This window comes from Falco cherrug, chromosome 12 (assembly GCF_023634085.1).
Source record: "Falco cherrug isolate bFalChe1 chromosome 12, bFalChe1.pri, whole genome shotgun sequence".
Taxonomy (NCBI): Eukaryota; Metazoa; Chordata; class Aves; order Falconiformes; family Falconidae; genus Falco; species Falco cherrug.
In genome coordinates, this window is record NC_073708.1 from 5296559 (window position 1) to 5310844 (window position 14286).

Below are 14286 nucleotides of genomic sequence, written 5' to 3' on the forward strand. Positions count from 1 at the left end.
TGCATACTGACCTGTTCTTACCAATGGAAGATCATCCTTCTATTGAGGAAATGGTTTTATTGTCTTGTATGAAGTTTCATTCTCCATTTTCTAAAACCTATCAAGGCCTTTGAAATTATCAGTAAAGCTGCATCGCAGAATATATTTATAAAAACTTGCCCTGGGATGTGGACTTTCATCAGATTAGTTCCAACATGCAGAGGCTGTTAAGAATTTATTGGTCAAATAAAAATTAGAATGCTAGTTGAACCATAACACCTCATCATCCACAGGGCTAAGCGATGGCAGTTATAAAGAGAGTCATTTGTTGTGGTGTTTGATTGCCAGGTATACCTTTCTAAATTTCTCAATTTCAAGCAGTTAACTTTAAGGAGGTTTCACTTTCAGTTAATCCTATTTTTTAAAATAGCTGTGATTTCACTCTCCATCTTTTCATGTTATATCTAAACATTTACATTTTCAAGCAACAATTTTATAGCTTAGATCTTAAAGGTTTTTAAGCATATAATGTGTGTGGAAGTATTTATTTTTAGCAAGAACTTGGTTTTGTTTAATATTATTAAGGAAATGTTTTTCTTCCTTATAAATTATCTGGGGCACTGTTGAAACTCTACAGTTTTGATAGAAAAACTAGTCTAGATGGCTCTCAGTTCAAAACTCATAGTCCTTATGATTTTGGAAAACCTGTGAATGAATAACCACCACATGTGGTGTGGTTATTCATTTACAACTCATGATTGCCTTTGACAACTGCTAGAATGAAAGACAATATTAAGAAAAATATCTAAAGAAAATGAGATTAGAAGAGAACATAAACCATTTTGTCTAGTCCATCCCACAACGCAGAGCTGGACTGACTACAGTTTAACAGTTTTTGAGAAATAGCAATCTCATTGTTTGTGGTTAGCAGTATAAAGGCAGCTGCTGTGGTTATGAACAAAATGTCCTGATTTCAGGCTAAATCTGCAAAACCTTATATTCCCCAAATGCATGTCGCATTAATCTTAAGATAACAATTGTCATAACTTTGTGTTCCTCAATGCCAGAATACTGATGTTACTGGCTCTGAAAGTAGTTTGTGCCAGGCAATGAATCAAGATTTTTTTGTTTCACTTATGTCTGAAGTGATACTTTATAAGGCCCTTGTTTGGCAAGGAGAAAGATTGGCACCCAGGGTCACTACTGCATTGTGTCATACTGCTGTTCCGTATGGTCTCTTTTGCTTTACATCATGTAATTCTTACTGGAGATAAGAGCTTGTGATGAAAATACCTGGTTGAAATATTCAATATATTTAATGGAGAGAGGTTGTTCTGTTGGCTAAATTAGACCAACACTGTTATTTTTACTATTAAGGAATAAACCATGAAATAATCTCTTTAAAACAATCGTTGTCCTAGGCGAGTGCTTTCCTCTGGAATATAGGTCATTATTTTTGAGCGAGTGACTGTACAGTTCAGTAAATCATCTGGTGCTCAGTTTCAATTTGAGTGCTGCCTGCAAGCATCATGTAGCAATGAAAGAGAAATATGAAACCCAAATTTGTTAAGCTCCAGCCATGAAAAGTTGGATGCTCTTTGTTGCTACTTTTTATTTTCCAAAGTAAAAAATTAATTACTGGCTCAAGAATCTGAACTGTTAGTGTGTAGCTGATGACAGGGAAACAGAGTAAAGGGGTGCTAGAGTTGTTTTATTTGCATTGTTTGCTTTATCCTTGGGGCGGAAAGAGCTACTCTGCTTAAGCTAGTTGTTTGAAATGGTGGTAGGCTTCAGAGTAAACCTGTTTGCCAGAACTCGACATGTAACTGCGATTTTTATTATTACTTATTTTTATTTTTAATAAGATACACATGAAGACTGGTGACATCTCTAGAGATGTAGCAGAAGCCTTCTTATTTACTTAGTTCTGAGTTGTACTTTTTGGAAGGAGATAAGCAGGAAAAACATTTTTTTTCTTTTAATTGGCAGAAAATAAAATGTATTTCCTTAAATTGGTTAAACACTAATTAGATTAGCTAGCATGAATTATACTTGTAAGCAGAATAAATTAGTATGTGTCAGGAAGTGGCATGTATGCTAGTGTAATTTGTTCTTCAACTGATGTCTCCTTACACCACTAACTTCTGTGTGTAGACAAATCTTAGGCCTGAATAATTGTTTAAATAATTGTTGAAAAGAATCCCCCCCAACCTTATTTTTAACTGTTTTGTCTAGGGTGTAGCTTATTCTTCATGACTCTTACTTGCTCAAACTGCACAAATGGAGGAGGGGAAAAAAAAAACCCAAACAAGTACCCAACTTGATGGAAGGCTACCTTTTGTAGCTAGCAGCTTATCTGATACTCTCACTTATCTGGGCCGATATTTCATCTAGTGTTCACCATGCTTCTTCCACCCAATATGTTAATTTTAGGGGTTCAGAGCAGTGGGTTTGTTTTTGCTTTTCATCTTCTTTCATGCTTTTGACTTGCAGTGATTTGAAGAGGAGATGATGCTTCTCTGTTTGGCTGTACTGTCAGCCACTTGCTTGTCGGAGCCATTCTCCAGTTAAGTACCAACCACATGCCTACCATTCCTCTAGAAGGATTCTTCATCCTGATGATCTCAAAAGTTAAGATAAATGAAAATAGTATTTTTCCCTGAGCGACTTAAACATCACAAAGATTCATAGTTTGGAGTGGTTCAGTGGTTTATGAACATAATCCAGAGATTCGAGTCAGGAAAGCTGTTTCTCTGCTTTATAGTAAATATCTCGGTATTCATAATGCAATGTGTTTAAAAAGTGCTGGTTACAATTTATTTGAGAATATGTGGATGTAGTATGTTTTTGAAGGAGAGGAGACATTTTCTTGTTTATGTAGTTCCCTCTTGATTCTCTTTTCCTTAAATTGTTATTCATTGGCTGTAAGATTGATGGGTAAAAACAGCCTGCAAAACCTCCGTATCTAGGCACCCGGTACAACAATTAAAAACAATTTGCTCATGGAGGGACTAATTATTTGCTGTTGCCTACATAGTAGATGTTTGCTTTCACAGAGGAAACAATGTTGCCAAAATAAGCTTTGTGGGTACTTTCTAGTTGTGGGGGTTTTGTTTTATTTTTGGTTTTAATTTTTTTTTTTTAACCTTTGGAAAGACTTTTGTTCTTAATGTAGCTTTCCTGCAAATTACAGGTATTTTTATGTGCATATACATATATGTATTTTACAATATATAGCAGTCATCTCTCTGTATTAGGTTGATTTTAATCTTGGGAAACCTTATCAGTAACGCTTTCACTCCCAGAGATAAGACACTAGGAAACAATTTATGGGTCGTAAAACAACAGCATGAACATAGAGACGTAGCTTCTTATAGAAAGATTGCACAATGAGAAGTTGTGATTAAGGATACAATTATAGTGCTGCTTTTATCAGTGAGCTTTAAACAAATTGATTTTGTGACACCTAGGATTTTCTTTTGCCTATGTGTCCACTCAATCAATAGAGAAAAAGGTTTTGGGGAAGATGATTAGCTGTATTGCTTCGATATACGATATAATAAGGAATTTTATAAGGTTGTTGAGCCTTTTAGTGAAAAAGCATTGAAAAGGTAAAGCTTTGTGTGTTTGAAGCATTTGTTAGCTTTCTGGGGAAGGTATGCCTCTCATTAATGTTAGCAAGCACATAGGGGTGAGAGCTCTGTATGCCACTCATTAAAGTTAGCAAGTCATGGGATGAGAGCTATAGTAACACATAGTTTTAACACACTTCTTAAAAGTAAGGTGCTGTAGTTGACACTTAGTTATGTGTGTGTATAACTGTCACTGTCTGTCCAGTGTCCTGTTCCTGAAGTAGTAATTTAGACTGTAACCACATCACTTCAGCAAACTAGAGATCTGAGTCATGTAGCATCTGCAAGTTCAGTTAGCGTAAAGCTCTGTTTGCTGTCATGCGTTGTATTGTGTAGCTCAAAAAAAGGAAACAACCCAAACTTTTCAGTGTACATTTGTACTTCAGACATCTGTTAGCAGAGGATGAATCTCTGCATATCTGTGTTGGACCTTCCTCTTCAGAAAGAGGAAATAGGTAGAACTTATTTCCCAGTATGTTATTTGGGGTTTGAGATCATGAAGCAAATTATATGGCTTTGAAAGCCTGTCTTTAATACAGGACTTGATTTTTGTTTGTCTGATAAAAGAAAGTAGGAATTAGCCAGCTCTTGATTCCCTTCTTTCAAGCAGGCAAGAAGCTTCCTTTTAAAACATGTTTCTTATTGCTTACTGAAAACAGATCAACATTTATCTTGCATGTTTATTTTCTTTTCGTAGCTCTACCTTTTGTCAAAGTTTTTTTTGGGTTTTTTTTGTTGGTTATAGTGCTGAAACAAAATGTAAATATTTTTTTTCTTTTTTTTCCCAAACCAACAGTGAACTTGAGCAGTAACTTTTGAAATATCTGTTGAACACAAACTGGAAGTAAACCCAAAAATGTCTGGTAACTGCTTTAGAAGACCGGTTTATGTAAAAATTGGTATTTACTTTTTGGGGACCAGCTTGATGAGGAAGTTTTTTCATCTATCAGGTCTGCAAAGTGGCTGCCAGTGGCTGGCTCTACCTTATGATTCTTTTTCTCCTGTGACAGTGACTGTGTTGCCAGCCATGCCCTGTCCTGAGCTACTCTGCCCAGCAGTCCCATGGAGATACAGGACATAGATCCCTACCTACCTGTTTGTGTACATGATGTGTTTCTGCAAGTCTGGATTCAATACAGAATACATAGAAGAGTTAGGAAGGGAAGAAATTAGGAACATTTCTGTCCGGTGCCCTTTACTCTGATTCAGTGCTGAATCCACCTGGGTCTTCCAGGATTGCTGTTCTTTATGTTCTATTGTTCTTCAGCCACTCAGGCTAACTTCCTAAAGGGAGCTGCAGCAAACCTGGAATGCCTTTCTGGAATTAAGTGGGAAAGCTGCTAGGTTTGGGCCTCTTAAAGCTTAGTGCTGTTTGTTTGTATAGTAAGTTCCAATCTTTGTCCCTGAAACACGTTTATTTCAAGTAGTATGGCTTAGTTTTTAATCCAGGATTTTCTGTAAGAAAAAATTGGGAACTGAAGTACAGCGGAGCGGAGCGATTAAATAACTTGACCAAAGCTCACAGAAAGCAACAGCTTTTCTTCAGTCATTGTAATATCCCTACAGCTTAAGATACTTTTCAGACCAAGATTCACCGCGTTCCCCTTTTAAAACTAGGTTAGTCTAATTACTTTGTATCTTCAGAATCCTTTGATCTGAACATCAGTTTGTCAAAATGTCTTCTCTGAAATGGTTACTTTTCAAAATTTTAAACCTTTTGTCATAGTAGGCCTTATTTAGCTGAGTTTAAAAAAAATTACTGCTGCGTATTTGTTGCTGGGTTTCTGAATTTGTTTTCTGTGTGGTATTGTTCATCAAAGTGTGGAGGAAAAACTGGCTTCTCTATAGGGAAGAACATAACTGTTCAAGATAACTTCTTTTGTAGAAATAGCTTTCTTGCGGTAGTAGTACCTACTTCCCCATATTTCTTACTGTACCTTTCAAAGCACAATTTGTTGTCATCTTTGTGAAGGCGTTGTTGGAAAAGCAATTCTGACCCTTGGCTCTGGTGGTCTGGGAAGTTACCATCTGGTCTGAGGTTTCAGTCCTTGGAGCAGTGTTAGCGGAACAGAAGGTGTATTCACAACTTGGTCCCATTTGCTCATTTGGAACTAAACTGCACTAGAAGCTTAAAGTAAGCTGCTGGACTTCATGCAAAAGTAGCTGAAGTGCATTATGTTTGCTGACTTTCCTGTTCCTGACTGTCAGCCTGTCGCTGCTGGTTACTGCCCTCCCAGTAACTTTAGCAAATGCTAAACCTCTTTCATCAGTATTCTGAGAAAGTATTCAGCTCCAGGATTGTCAGGGGTTAACAGAGAATAAACACGACTGTATGCTGTACAGCTGTCTAATATGTTCTGAGTATTGCCATCAAGAATAAATCCTTACATTCTTAAATTTCAACTTTTCGTCAAAAAAATGAGACTTATTGATGAGTTTAGGAGAGGGGATCTGTTCTTAGGGTTTGCACATGTCTAGGAGGTGACACTGTCATTTGTTCTTTACCTTTTGTAGGAAGAAAGGGAGTTCAAGCATGTAACTCAGTAATGAGTAAAAAAGGAGTAAGTTCTCAAGAGGACTAAAGCTAACAACAGAAGGGAAATGACATAACCATCTACTGACTGGAGGTGACTGGAAAGTCCAGAATGCACATGCCTCTTCTTAATTGAAAAAAAACACCCTTCAGATGTTCTAACTTCTCTTCCCCAAATAACCTTAATGCCTGATTCTTTCAGAGAGATTTTTATTCTTTTTACGGCTTTTCCTCAAAAATGCTTAGCTGAACATTAGATCATGTACCTTTGTAACATAAAGCCAGAAACTTTTTCCATCCAAGTAGTATACTACTTAAGATGGTATAAATCTCAATAATCTTCCTGACACTCACAGTTATATCCTAAAACTCTAACATGATCTTTACTCAAGTTTTTTAATAAGAAAAGTGACTTGATCATGATTTTTGGTTCTTAGTTTTGAATGCCAGAGACAAACTATTTTTGATCAAAGCCTGATCATAAGATATTGTGCATAAAGCTTTTGCTTTCTAAATAGCATGTGACTAGAATGGGGGAGGAAATGAACCGTCTGTTCACTGTGATTTTCATTTTTAGTATATACATTTTCCATGAACGATTTAGAGCACTGGTATTAATTTATCATATGGCAAGTTCTCCAGCATGGACATCGAGGTTGTCTTAGCAGAAGACCCGAGCAGTTTGTAGGCTGGTTCTTGTAACTGTACTGTGTGTGACCTAGAGGGCAGAACTAGAACTGCATTCTTCTGGTTGAGGTGTTTGCTTCCTGGATGTCTGACCTGTTTTGTTGGTGTTCTGCTATTAAACTGAAACTATTGTGGCTTTGTTTTGACTGTAGTGGGATGGAGGGCATTTACGTGAATAACGCTGATGGCAGGTTGGAGTAGGCTGGAATGAAAAGCTGGAATTAGCTGTTCTGGGGTGGTAATTTATTCAGCTGACACAGTTGTGTATGGAAAAGGTATGTGTCTTCACTGGATGTGGTCCTTGAAGCTGATTGCAAAGACAAGCTTGAAAGACACTTAAGGATATTAGAGACCTTGCAACTCAAATGTAATTGCAAGAGTATGTTTGGTATGCTTTTAAGTATCTGATCTGAATGAGAAGCTCCTTGCAGTCATCTCATGTTTATAATATTTCCTTTGTCTTTCAGATTAAAATATAGGAAGTAAATACTCTCTTAAGCTGCCTTTATTCACGTAGGGCAAGAACAAATGTTTTGTACATCAGTGTGCTTCTCTAGTTGCATTATCATAATTTTATTTGGCTTTACAAATGTTACATTTCCCTTGGTTTTATTATAAAAATATTGCTACAAAAACCTGTGCCTAGTTCACGGTGTGCCTGTCAGTTCTTACTTTGCTGAAGAAAGAAGAGAGATAAGCTAATGCTAGCAGTTTGTGTTTGTCTTTTAATAATATAGTAGAACCATCTTACATTGGTGTTCTTGTGTTATTCTCCCATAAGTAAGCACAAAAAATAGATTTAAACACAATAAATTGTCAAAATAGCATATCTTGTGATCACTCCTTTCTGCAGAGGTGCTAGAAGTAGTGATGGGGCTTCATCCTTACAATCTTCAGTAAGTCCAGCAATAGTAGGTATAGGGTGGGAGGGAGAGAGGTTTGTACTAGACTAGATCTTTGCTCCTGATGTTACTGACAGTCACCCTCCACTGTTTTCTCCGACAGTGGTGACTGCAGAGCTAATGATTACTCAGGAGGATATGCTGTATTTGGGGAGCATAACTTTACGTCCCCTTGTTGCCTTCAAAGAGTTCTCTAAGAGTGGACCTTCACTTTTATATTGAAATTTAGTTTTAAATTAGTGTTGATTTTGAGCTAGACTTGCTGTTTATTGCAAATAATACACAAACTTTTCAGGAACATTTTTACAACATAACATTTGTTAAAAAGTACATGGGGTTAATAAACTGTTTATAACACGCTTAAAATTTCCTGTATTAAAATTGTTTCTTTTGCCAGAAAGATCTTTTTAAGTAAAGATGCTTTTAAAAAAACTGAAACAGAACTTATTTTAGTGGTGAATCCGTTACCTAGGCTTGGGTGGAGCTCAGATTGTCATCTGTCTGAAAAATATTCACACTTGTGAATTAATCTGGAGATATGAAAGACAACAGAGGGCTGAACTGCTAATCCAAATTTGTAATCACTCTCTGAGTAGCTGTGGTTTAGTGTGGTGTTTTTTTTTTAATGTGAATCTTGTAACAAGTGCTTATGCTATTCAAGTCAGTTATCTGAAGAACCTGAGTTTTTTTAGGTGTTCTGGGATTTCTATATATAATACCCTCATTGGGTTGATGGGTAAAATTGTGGTTAGGTTAGGGAGAGGGAAAAGTCTTTTTGCAGAGTCGCATGTTTAAATGGTGAGGAGAAGCCATCTTCCGAAGAGCATGTTGACTGCAGTTTCAAAAGAAACAAAAAATATTTTTTGTATCAAAAGTAGTCTATTTCCAACACTTGTTTTTTGGTCTGAAGTTGTTGCTAAACTGCCTCTGGTGGCTAGCATGTTAAGTAATGCCTGTTCAGATGGTGGAGCATGTGCATGTCTGTTTTATGTGAAGTTTTTGTGGTTCCCTATAGCTAGACCTAAATTTGCATGCTTTTCTTGATCTCTTGGTGTTTTTGGAACTGTAACTTAGAAGCAAGCATGGCACAATTATGCATCTTGGTGCTGCTGTGAAAGGTGGTGTGAAGCTAAACCTATCCTTGTTCACCAGTCACAACAGCCGTTTGGTTGAGCTGCCCCTCCTTGGGCACTCTTCAGCTTGGCAAAGGGGCACTCTTCAGCTTGGCAAAGGTGACAATAGCAGTTTGTTTCCCCCTGTGCTTTATGTGACTCTTCTGAACTCTTGAGTTTTAAGCACAATAAATCTCAGCACTCAGGCAGTATTTTTCAGGAAACTGAAATGGAAATAGACCATATCTGGAAGCGCATGCTATTTCTGAAGTCTGTCTGAAAATATATTTTCTCTTTTTTGACACAGAAGATATAAAAACATAGATCCATTTAAGATAGGAAAAATTTAACACAGTGTTCTTCATTCTCCTAAGGAAATCAGGGAAGACATTCTGAGTTAACATAGGTGATACTGTCTTTATTTTGTGGATACCAACAGTAGCTGTCCTCATTCTGAAGTGCTAGGAATGGTTTTGGTTTTGTATTTTTATATGAACTCATAATAGGCTGACTATTATTCTGCCCTCTTTTTTTTTTGTTTCTAGATGTAGTATTTTGCTATGAAAACAAGGGGAAACATGTTCTTGGTTTCCATACTATTTGTAATTTTTTTTTTTTTTTAAGTGGTGTGGTTAATTTTAGCTCTGTTGCAGGCGGTTTCACAGAAGTTTGCTGAGAAGGATGTGATTGTGGTTTAGTATCACCTAGAAATATAAAGAATGCTAAAAACTACTCCAGCATAATTGTTTGCTAAATGTGTTTTCATGTGGAGGGCATACACTTTGATATGCAGTTTTTGGAAAATTAGTCTTCAGGTAATCCCTAACTTCACACAACCTGCGTGACACTCTGGGTAAGAAATATGTCTGTATGAGGGAGAACAAAGGGCAGGAATTAAGGACACAGAGGGAGCAGAGTATGGAAGATGAAAAATGGGGGAAGTGAAGCTCTGAGGTGAACTTCCTCATGTGTTATCTATACACAAACAGTCACTACTGTTAAATCATAGGATTTTTAAACACACACCCTAAAAATCATAGTTCCTATTTAAAAAAAAAAAAAGCCTTATACCAATGAAATCAGAGGTTGAGGAATATAGTATAATGCATTCATGTAAAACTAAGTATTATATTATTCTACAGTAACTTTGTATTACACCTGTTAACATAATATTTACAGCTTTAAAACTAATTATTTAATATTTTTCCTTCTTTGTTAGGTGATTGAGGCAGGAAGAGAATACTGATCTGCAATGGAAGTCAAAGCATCATTTAGTAAAGCCAGTAGGATTCTTGAAAGTGTGCCCACATTAATTAATGAAGAATTTGGCCTGGTTCATCAGCAATCCGAGGACACACCTGGAAAAGATGAAAAACCTCAGCTAAAGGTTTACTATTGCTATATTTTAAATGTGTAGTAAGATTTGTATTGATCAAAAGATTGCGCCTTCTTTTTAATATTTAATTAAAGATACTTGTGTGTGCTTGAGGAGACTTAGACTTTTGTCTAAGTAATTTTTGTCCTTGCTGATTACCAGCGAAATTAACTGTTCTGATTAAGCAAATATATCCAAAAGCGCGAGTACAGTTTTTCTTTTAATAACTTCTTCAGGGGTCAGCTTTGTTGGTGTTCTGTAAATTTATACATTAGTGAAGGACTAAGAAGTTCTTTTAATCTGAAGCTCGTTCTTTTAAAGCTTGGGAAGTATTCTTGGTTTAATGGTCAGAGACTCTGCATGTTGTTACCTTAAAAGCATGTAATTAAACTGCATAGAAATAGACCACAGAGGGTCTTGGTTTTCTTTTTTAATTTAGTTTTCCTGCATAGTGCTGCTCTAGGAATGACTAAGATCTCTTCTAAAAGCTTTTAACCTCTAAATAGCAGAATATTTTACTGTCTGGATGACAGCTGATTGGTTGTTTACAGTTTTTCCTGCTTCGGTTGCAGTAGCTGATTTAAAGGTTTTGGTCCACTTGGAACAATAGGAGTTTGTTCCCCTTGAAATGACAATAAGTATTTAGTCTGTCATTGCATAACTCTTTGGCAGTAATTTATAACTGATGTTTTCTTTCTATGTTAAACACTAGCTGCTTCTTTAGTAATAACGTCTGGAAAGATGCAGGTGAGCTGGGACTAGAATCCATGATGCAACTTCATTATTGGCCATGGGGTTTTTTGTTCTGAAAAGCTAGCACTTGTGAAAGATTGGGTTTTTTGTGGTTTGTTTTTTTTTTTTCTTTTTCCTGGGGAATGTGTCTCACCACTTTCTTGCCATAGACTTGCACACCTCCCTGTGGGTCGATTGGTGAAACCACTGAAATGGATTGGATATGACTAAGAAATAATTTTCTTTAAGACTGATCTATAACAAAGTATGTTGATCTTTGTTTTGAATGGAGGATTTGAACACACAAATCTGTTATTTTAAGAGAGGTCTGCAGTTTTTAGGTGGATAGTTGTTGGATTAGCAGTGAGAATATATGCATTGCCTGTAATGAGACGGTACATTGTATTATATTTAGTTTAATTTTGTTAATTCTTGTTGTCTTGTTCAGCAAAGTTTCTTAACTTTTGCAGTGAGTAAGACTATATGTTTGAAAAATAATATTGAAACTACAAATACCTTTAAAAAACGTCACCTCTTTCTGCTTATAGGTATTTTCGAATGGAGATGATCAGCTGGAGAAGGCAATGGGAGAAATACTGAGAGATTCTGAAAAAAATCAGAACAATTTCACTGCTCTTCGAGAAGGCTTCAGTGATGGAAATAGCCAAGTAGCTGGAGATGGGTCAGCAGATCAAACAAATCAGCCATCTTTGCACCTTGTTTTAGACCCTTCTACTACAGGTACTGCTGAAGTGCTTTCCCCCTCAGTCTACAGGTACTGCTGAAGTGCTTTCCCCCTCAGTCATATATGGCAGTTTTTTTCTTTATGCAGTTTCAATTAACCTTAAAATGAATGTAAAGCATTCTGGAGCTTCATTCCAAAACTGTACTGGAGAATACCCTGAGGCCTTCTCTCATTTCCTGATTTAGTTGAGGATCATAGACAGGAATAGATTATCATTGGGTTGATACCCTGTGCAGCTTTGTTTTGGTCAAGATAATTTTTATTTTGTTTCCAGCCATAGAGGAATTAGCACTAAGTATTGTGCGACTTGCTGAATGGACTACAGTTGAGGTAGAAGTGCTACTGATGGAGTATTGGAAGTTTCAGGGCAGTGATCACTGACAGTACTACCTGCCAATGAAATACACCCTGAGCAAACTGATAAATTTTTCAGCTCTGGTTCTATCGCCAGGTATCAGTAAGGACACCTTTAGATTTGATATTTGCTAGGAATGATTGTGGTACTTTTGTGGTATTTGAAGCTCTGATGAAGAAGGGAGGACTAGAAATTTTTTATATAAACTGTATTGTATATGTTTTATGTAAAATACACTGTATCTTTTTAAAAAAATACATATATTAGGAATACAAGGCTGTGTCCATCTCTGTGGGCTTTGAATTAGAATTCTTGTTCCCTCAGCAGTATGCAGAGCACTTCTATGGCATTGTGTCAGTTAATTCCCATAGCATCTGTTTGGGAAGTAAAACAAAAAAAAAATTTGTAGTAGAATAAGGTAGACAGTTTACACATAATGGAAACGCCCATCTTGTAATTAAGTGTATGCTGTATTTTTGAGAAACTTACCTTACTGGCTCCCTGTTTGGAAACAGAACACAACCCTTATCTTGAATGAACGTAGAAGTACTTGGAGATACCTCCCTCCCCCCACAATAGGAATAACTAGATTTTGTAGCCTTTATGATTTAAGTATCATGGAAATACTGGGTATACTAATAAGAAATAGAAATAACAGGGCAGATTGCTTAGAGAGGTTTGGAATGTCCATCTTTGGAGATACCAAAACTCAGCTGGACTGGGCCCCAAGAAACCTGATCCAGTTTTGAAACTAGCCCTAATCTAAACTGATCTGTCTTTGAGCAGGAGTTAAAGCTAGATGACCTCTAGAGGCCTTTTCCAACCTAGATTACTTTGATTCTGTACTTAAGAAATTTTTCTTCCACCTCTTCTCGTTTCTCAAATGTCAGAGTGCTTTAAAAGGCCCCACCAAAACTAACAAGAACAGAAAAACTTGCAAAAGCTCTGTCAAGATTGCCCATCTCCATAGTAGTGTGATAGTGGAAAAAGAGCACCTCTCTTCTGAGTAGAGGAACAAACAGATATCCTTTTTCTTCTCTTCAGCTCCCTGATGGTTTCATGCATTTGATGTAGCTATCCCAGGAATGTGAACCACATTTAATAATTCTACACAAGCTGCAAAAACATGGCAGAGAATTCAGGGCATCTTTATGCAGAATGATGAGTAGGAATTGAAAGGAGCTATAAGCAAACTAAAGAAAAGAACATCTGGGGAATGCAGCTCAAAGAAAAATTGTGTTCTAGCATTGCTGAAAAGAATCAAAAGGCAATTTGTCCCTGTGCCTTACTTGGAAACATGTATTAGGTTTAATGTTACTATTATGCTGCTAAATGGATTTCTTACTACTGGGGCTGGACTTTTGACTCCCATGTCCATTCTCAGAAAAAGTGGGAGATTTTGCTATGGAACTCATTCAGAAAACAATGTGTAAAAATGAAAGCAAATGGTTAAAGAAGTGGTTTCTTAATTTTCAGAAATCTCTGCACCAAGGCCATCTTCTCCTAGTGAACCCCTGGAAGAGGACAGCGTATTGTTTAACAAACTGACTTATTTAGGTTGCACGAAGGTGTCTGCCCCTCGAAATGAACCAGAAGCTCTACGTGCCATGGCAAACATGAAATCCTCAAGTCAGGCCCCTTTACCTGTAACACTTTATGTTCCAAACATTCCAGAAGGCTCTGTAAGGTAACATACAAATGTTTCTTTTGTTACTTGCACAGACACATGAAAAACGGATTTTGACTTGGTTATTTGCATGGGGAAGTAGAATCACTGGAGTTGTGCCTGAAGTTCTTGCTGAAGACAGTATTTTTGAGGAATTCCTCTGAAGCAACAAAATGCATGCTCAAATTTATCATGCAGTACATAGGTGGTGGTAACAGTTGCCGTACAGTGTCAATAAAAGCATGTCTTTCTACCTGCATCTGTTCAAACGTGATGATAAGAGAGAGACTGGGAAGGGAGAGCTGATGACTGTTTTCTCCCAGCCTCCCTAGTCAGTAATCTCTTCCAAGGTAAATATGTTGAGACAGTAGTAGTCCTGCTAGTCTTGGGACAACTGAAGAAATTTCCATTTTAGACTCTTCCATACATCTTGAGGACATGCGATGCTAATCTCTGTCCCAGACGTTGTGACATTAAAGCCAAGTCTCACCTGTCTGCCTCAAGATGTGTATGCTGATGGTCTCTAGATACTAGAAAACACTTACTTGTTCCGTATGAGAAGGGTCTT

General features: G+C 36.9%; 1 protein-coding gene across 6 annotated transcripts in view; it reads left to right on the forward strand.

Annotated features, from left to right (window-relative positions):
- The window catches only part of RABGAP1L (RAB GTPase activating protein 1 like), a 254855-nt gene that overhangs the window by 12246 nt on the left and 228323 nt on the right, over positions 1–14286 (forward strand). For all 6 annotated transcript variants that reach the window (XM_055724788.1, XM_055724789.1, XM_055724784.1 and 3 more), the window contains exons 2-4: positions 10065–10232; positions 11501–11693; positions 13529–13739. In XM_055724788.1, the coding sequence (XP_055580763.1) occupies positions 10098–10232; positions 11501–11693; positions 13529–13739 (539 nt within the window). In that variant the 5' untranslated portion in view covers positions 10065–10097. The remainder of the gene's footprint in view (positions 1–10064; positions 10233–11500; positions 11694–13528; positions 13740–14286) is intronic.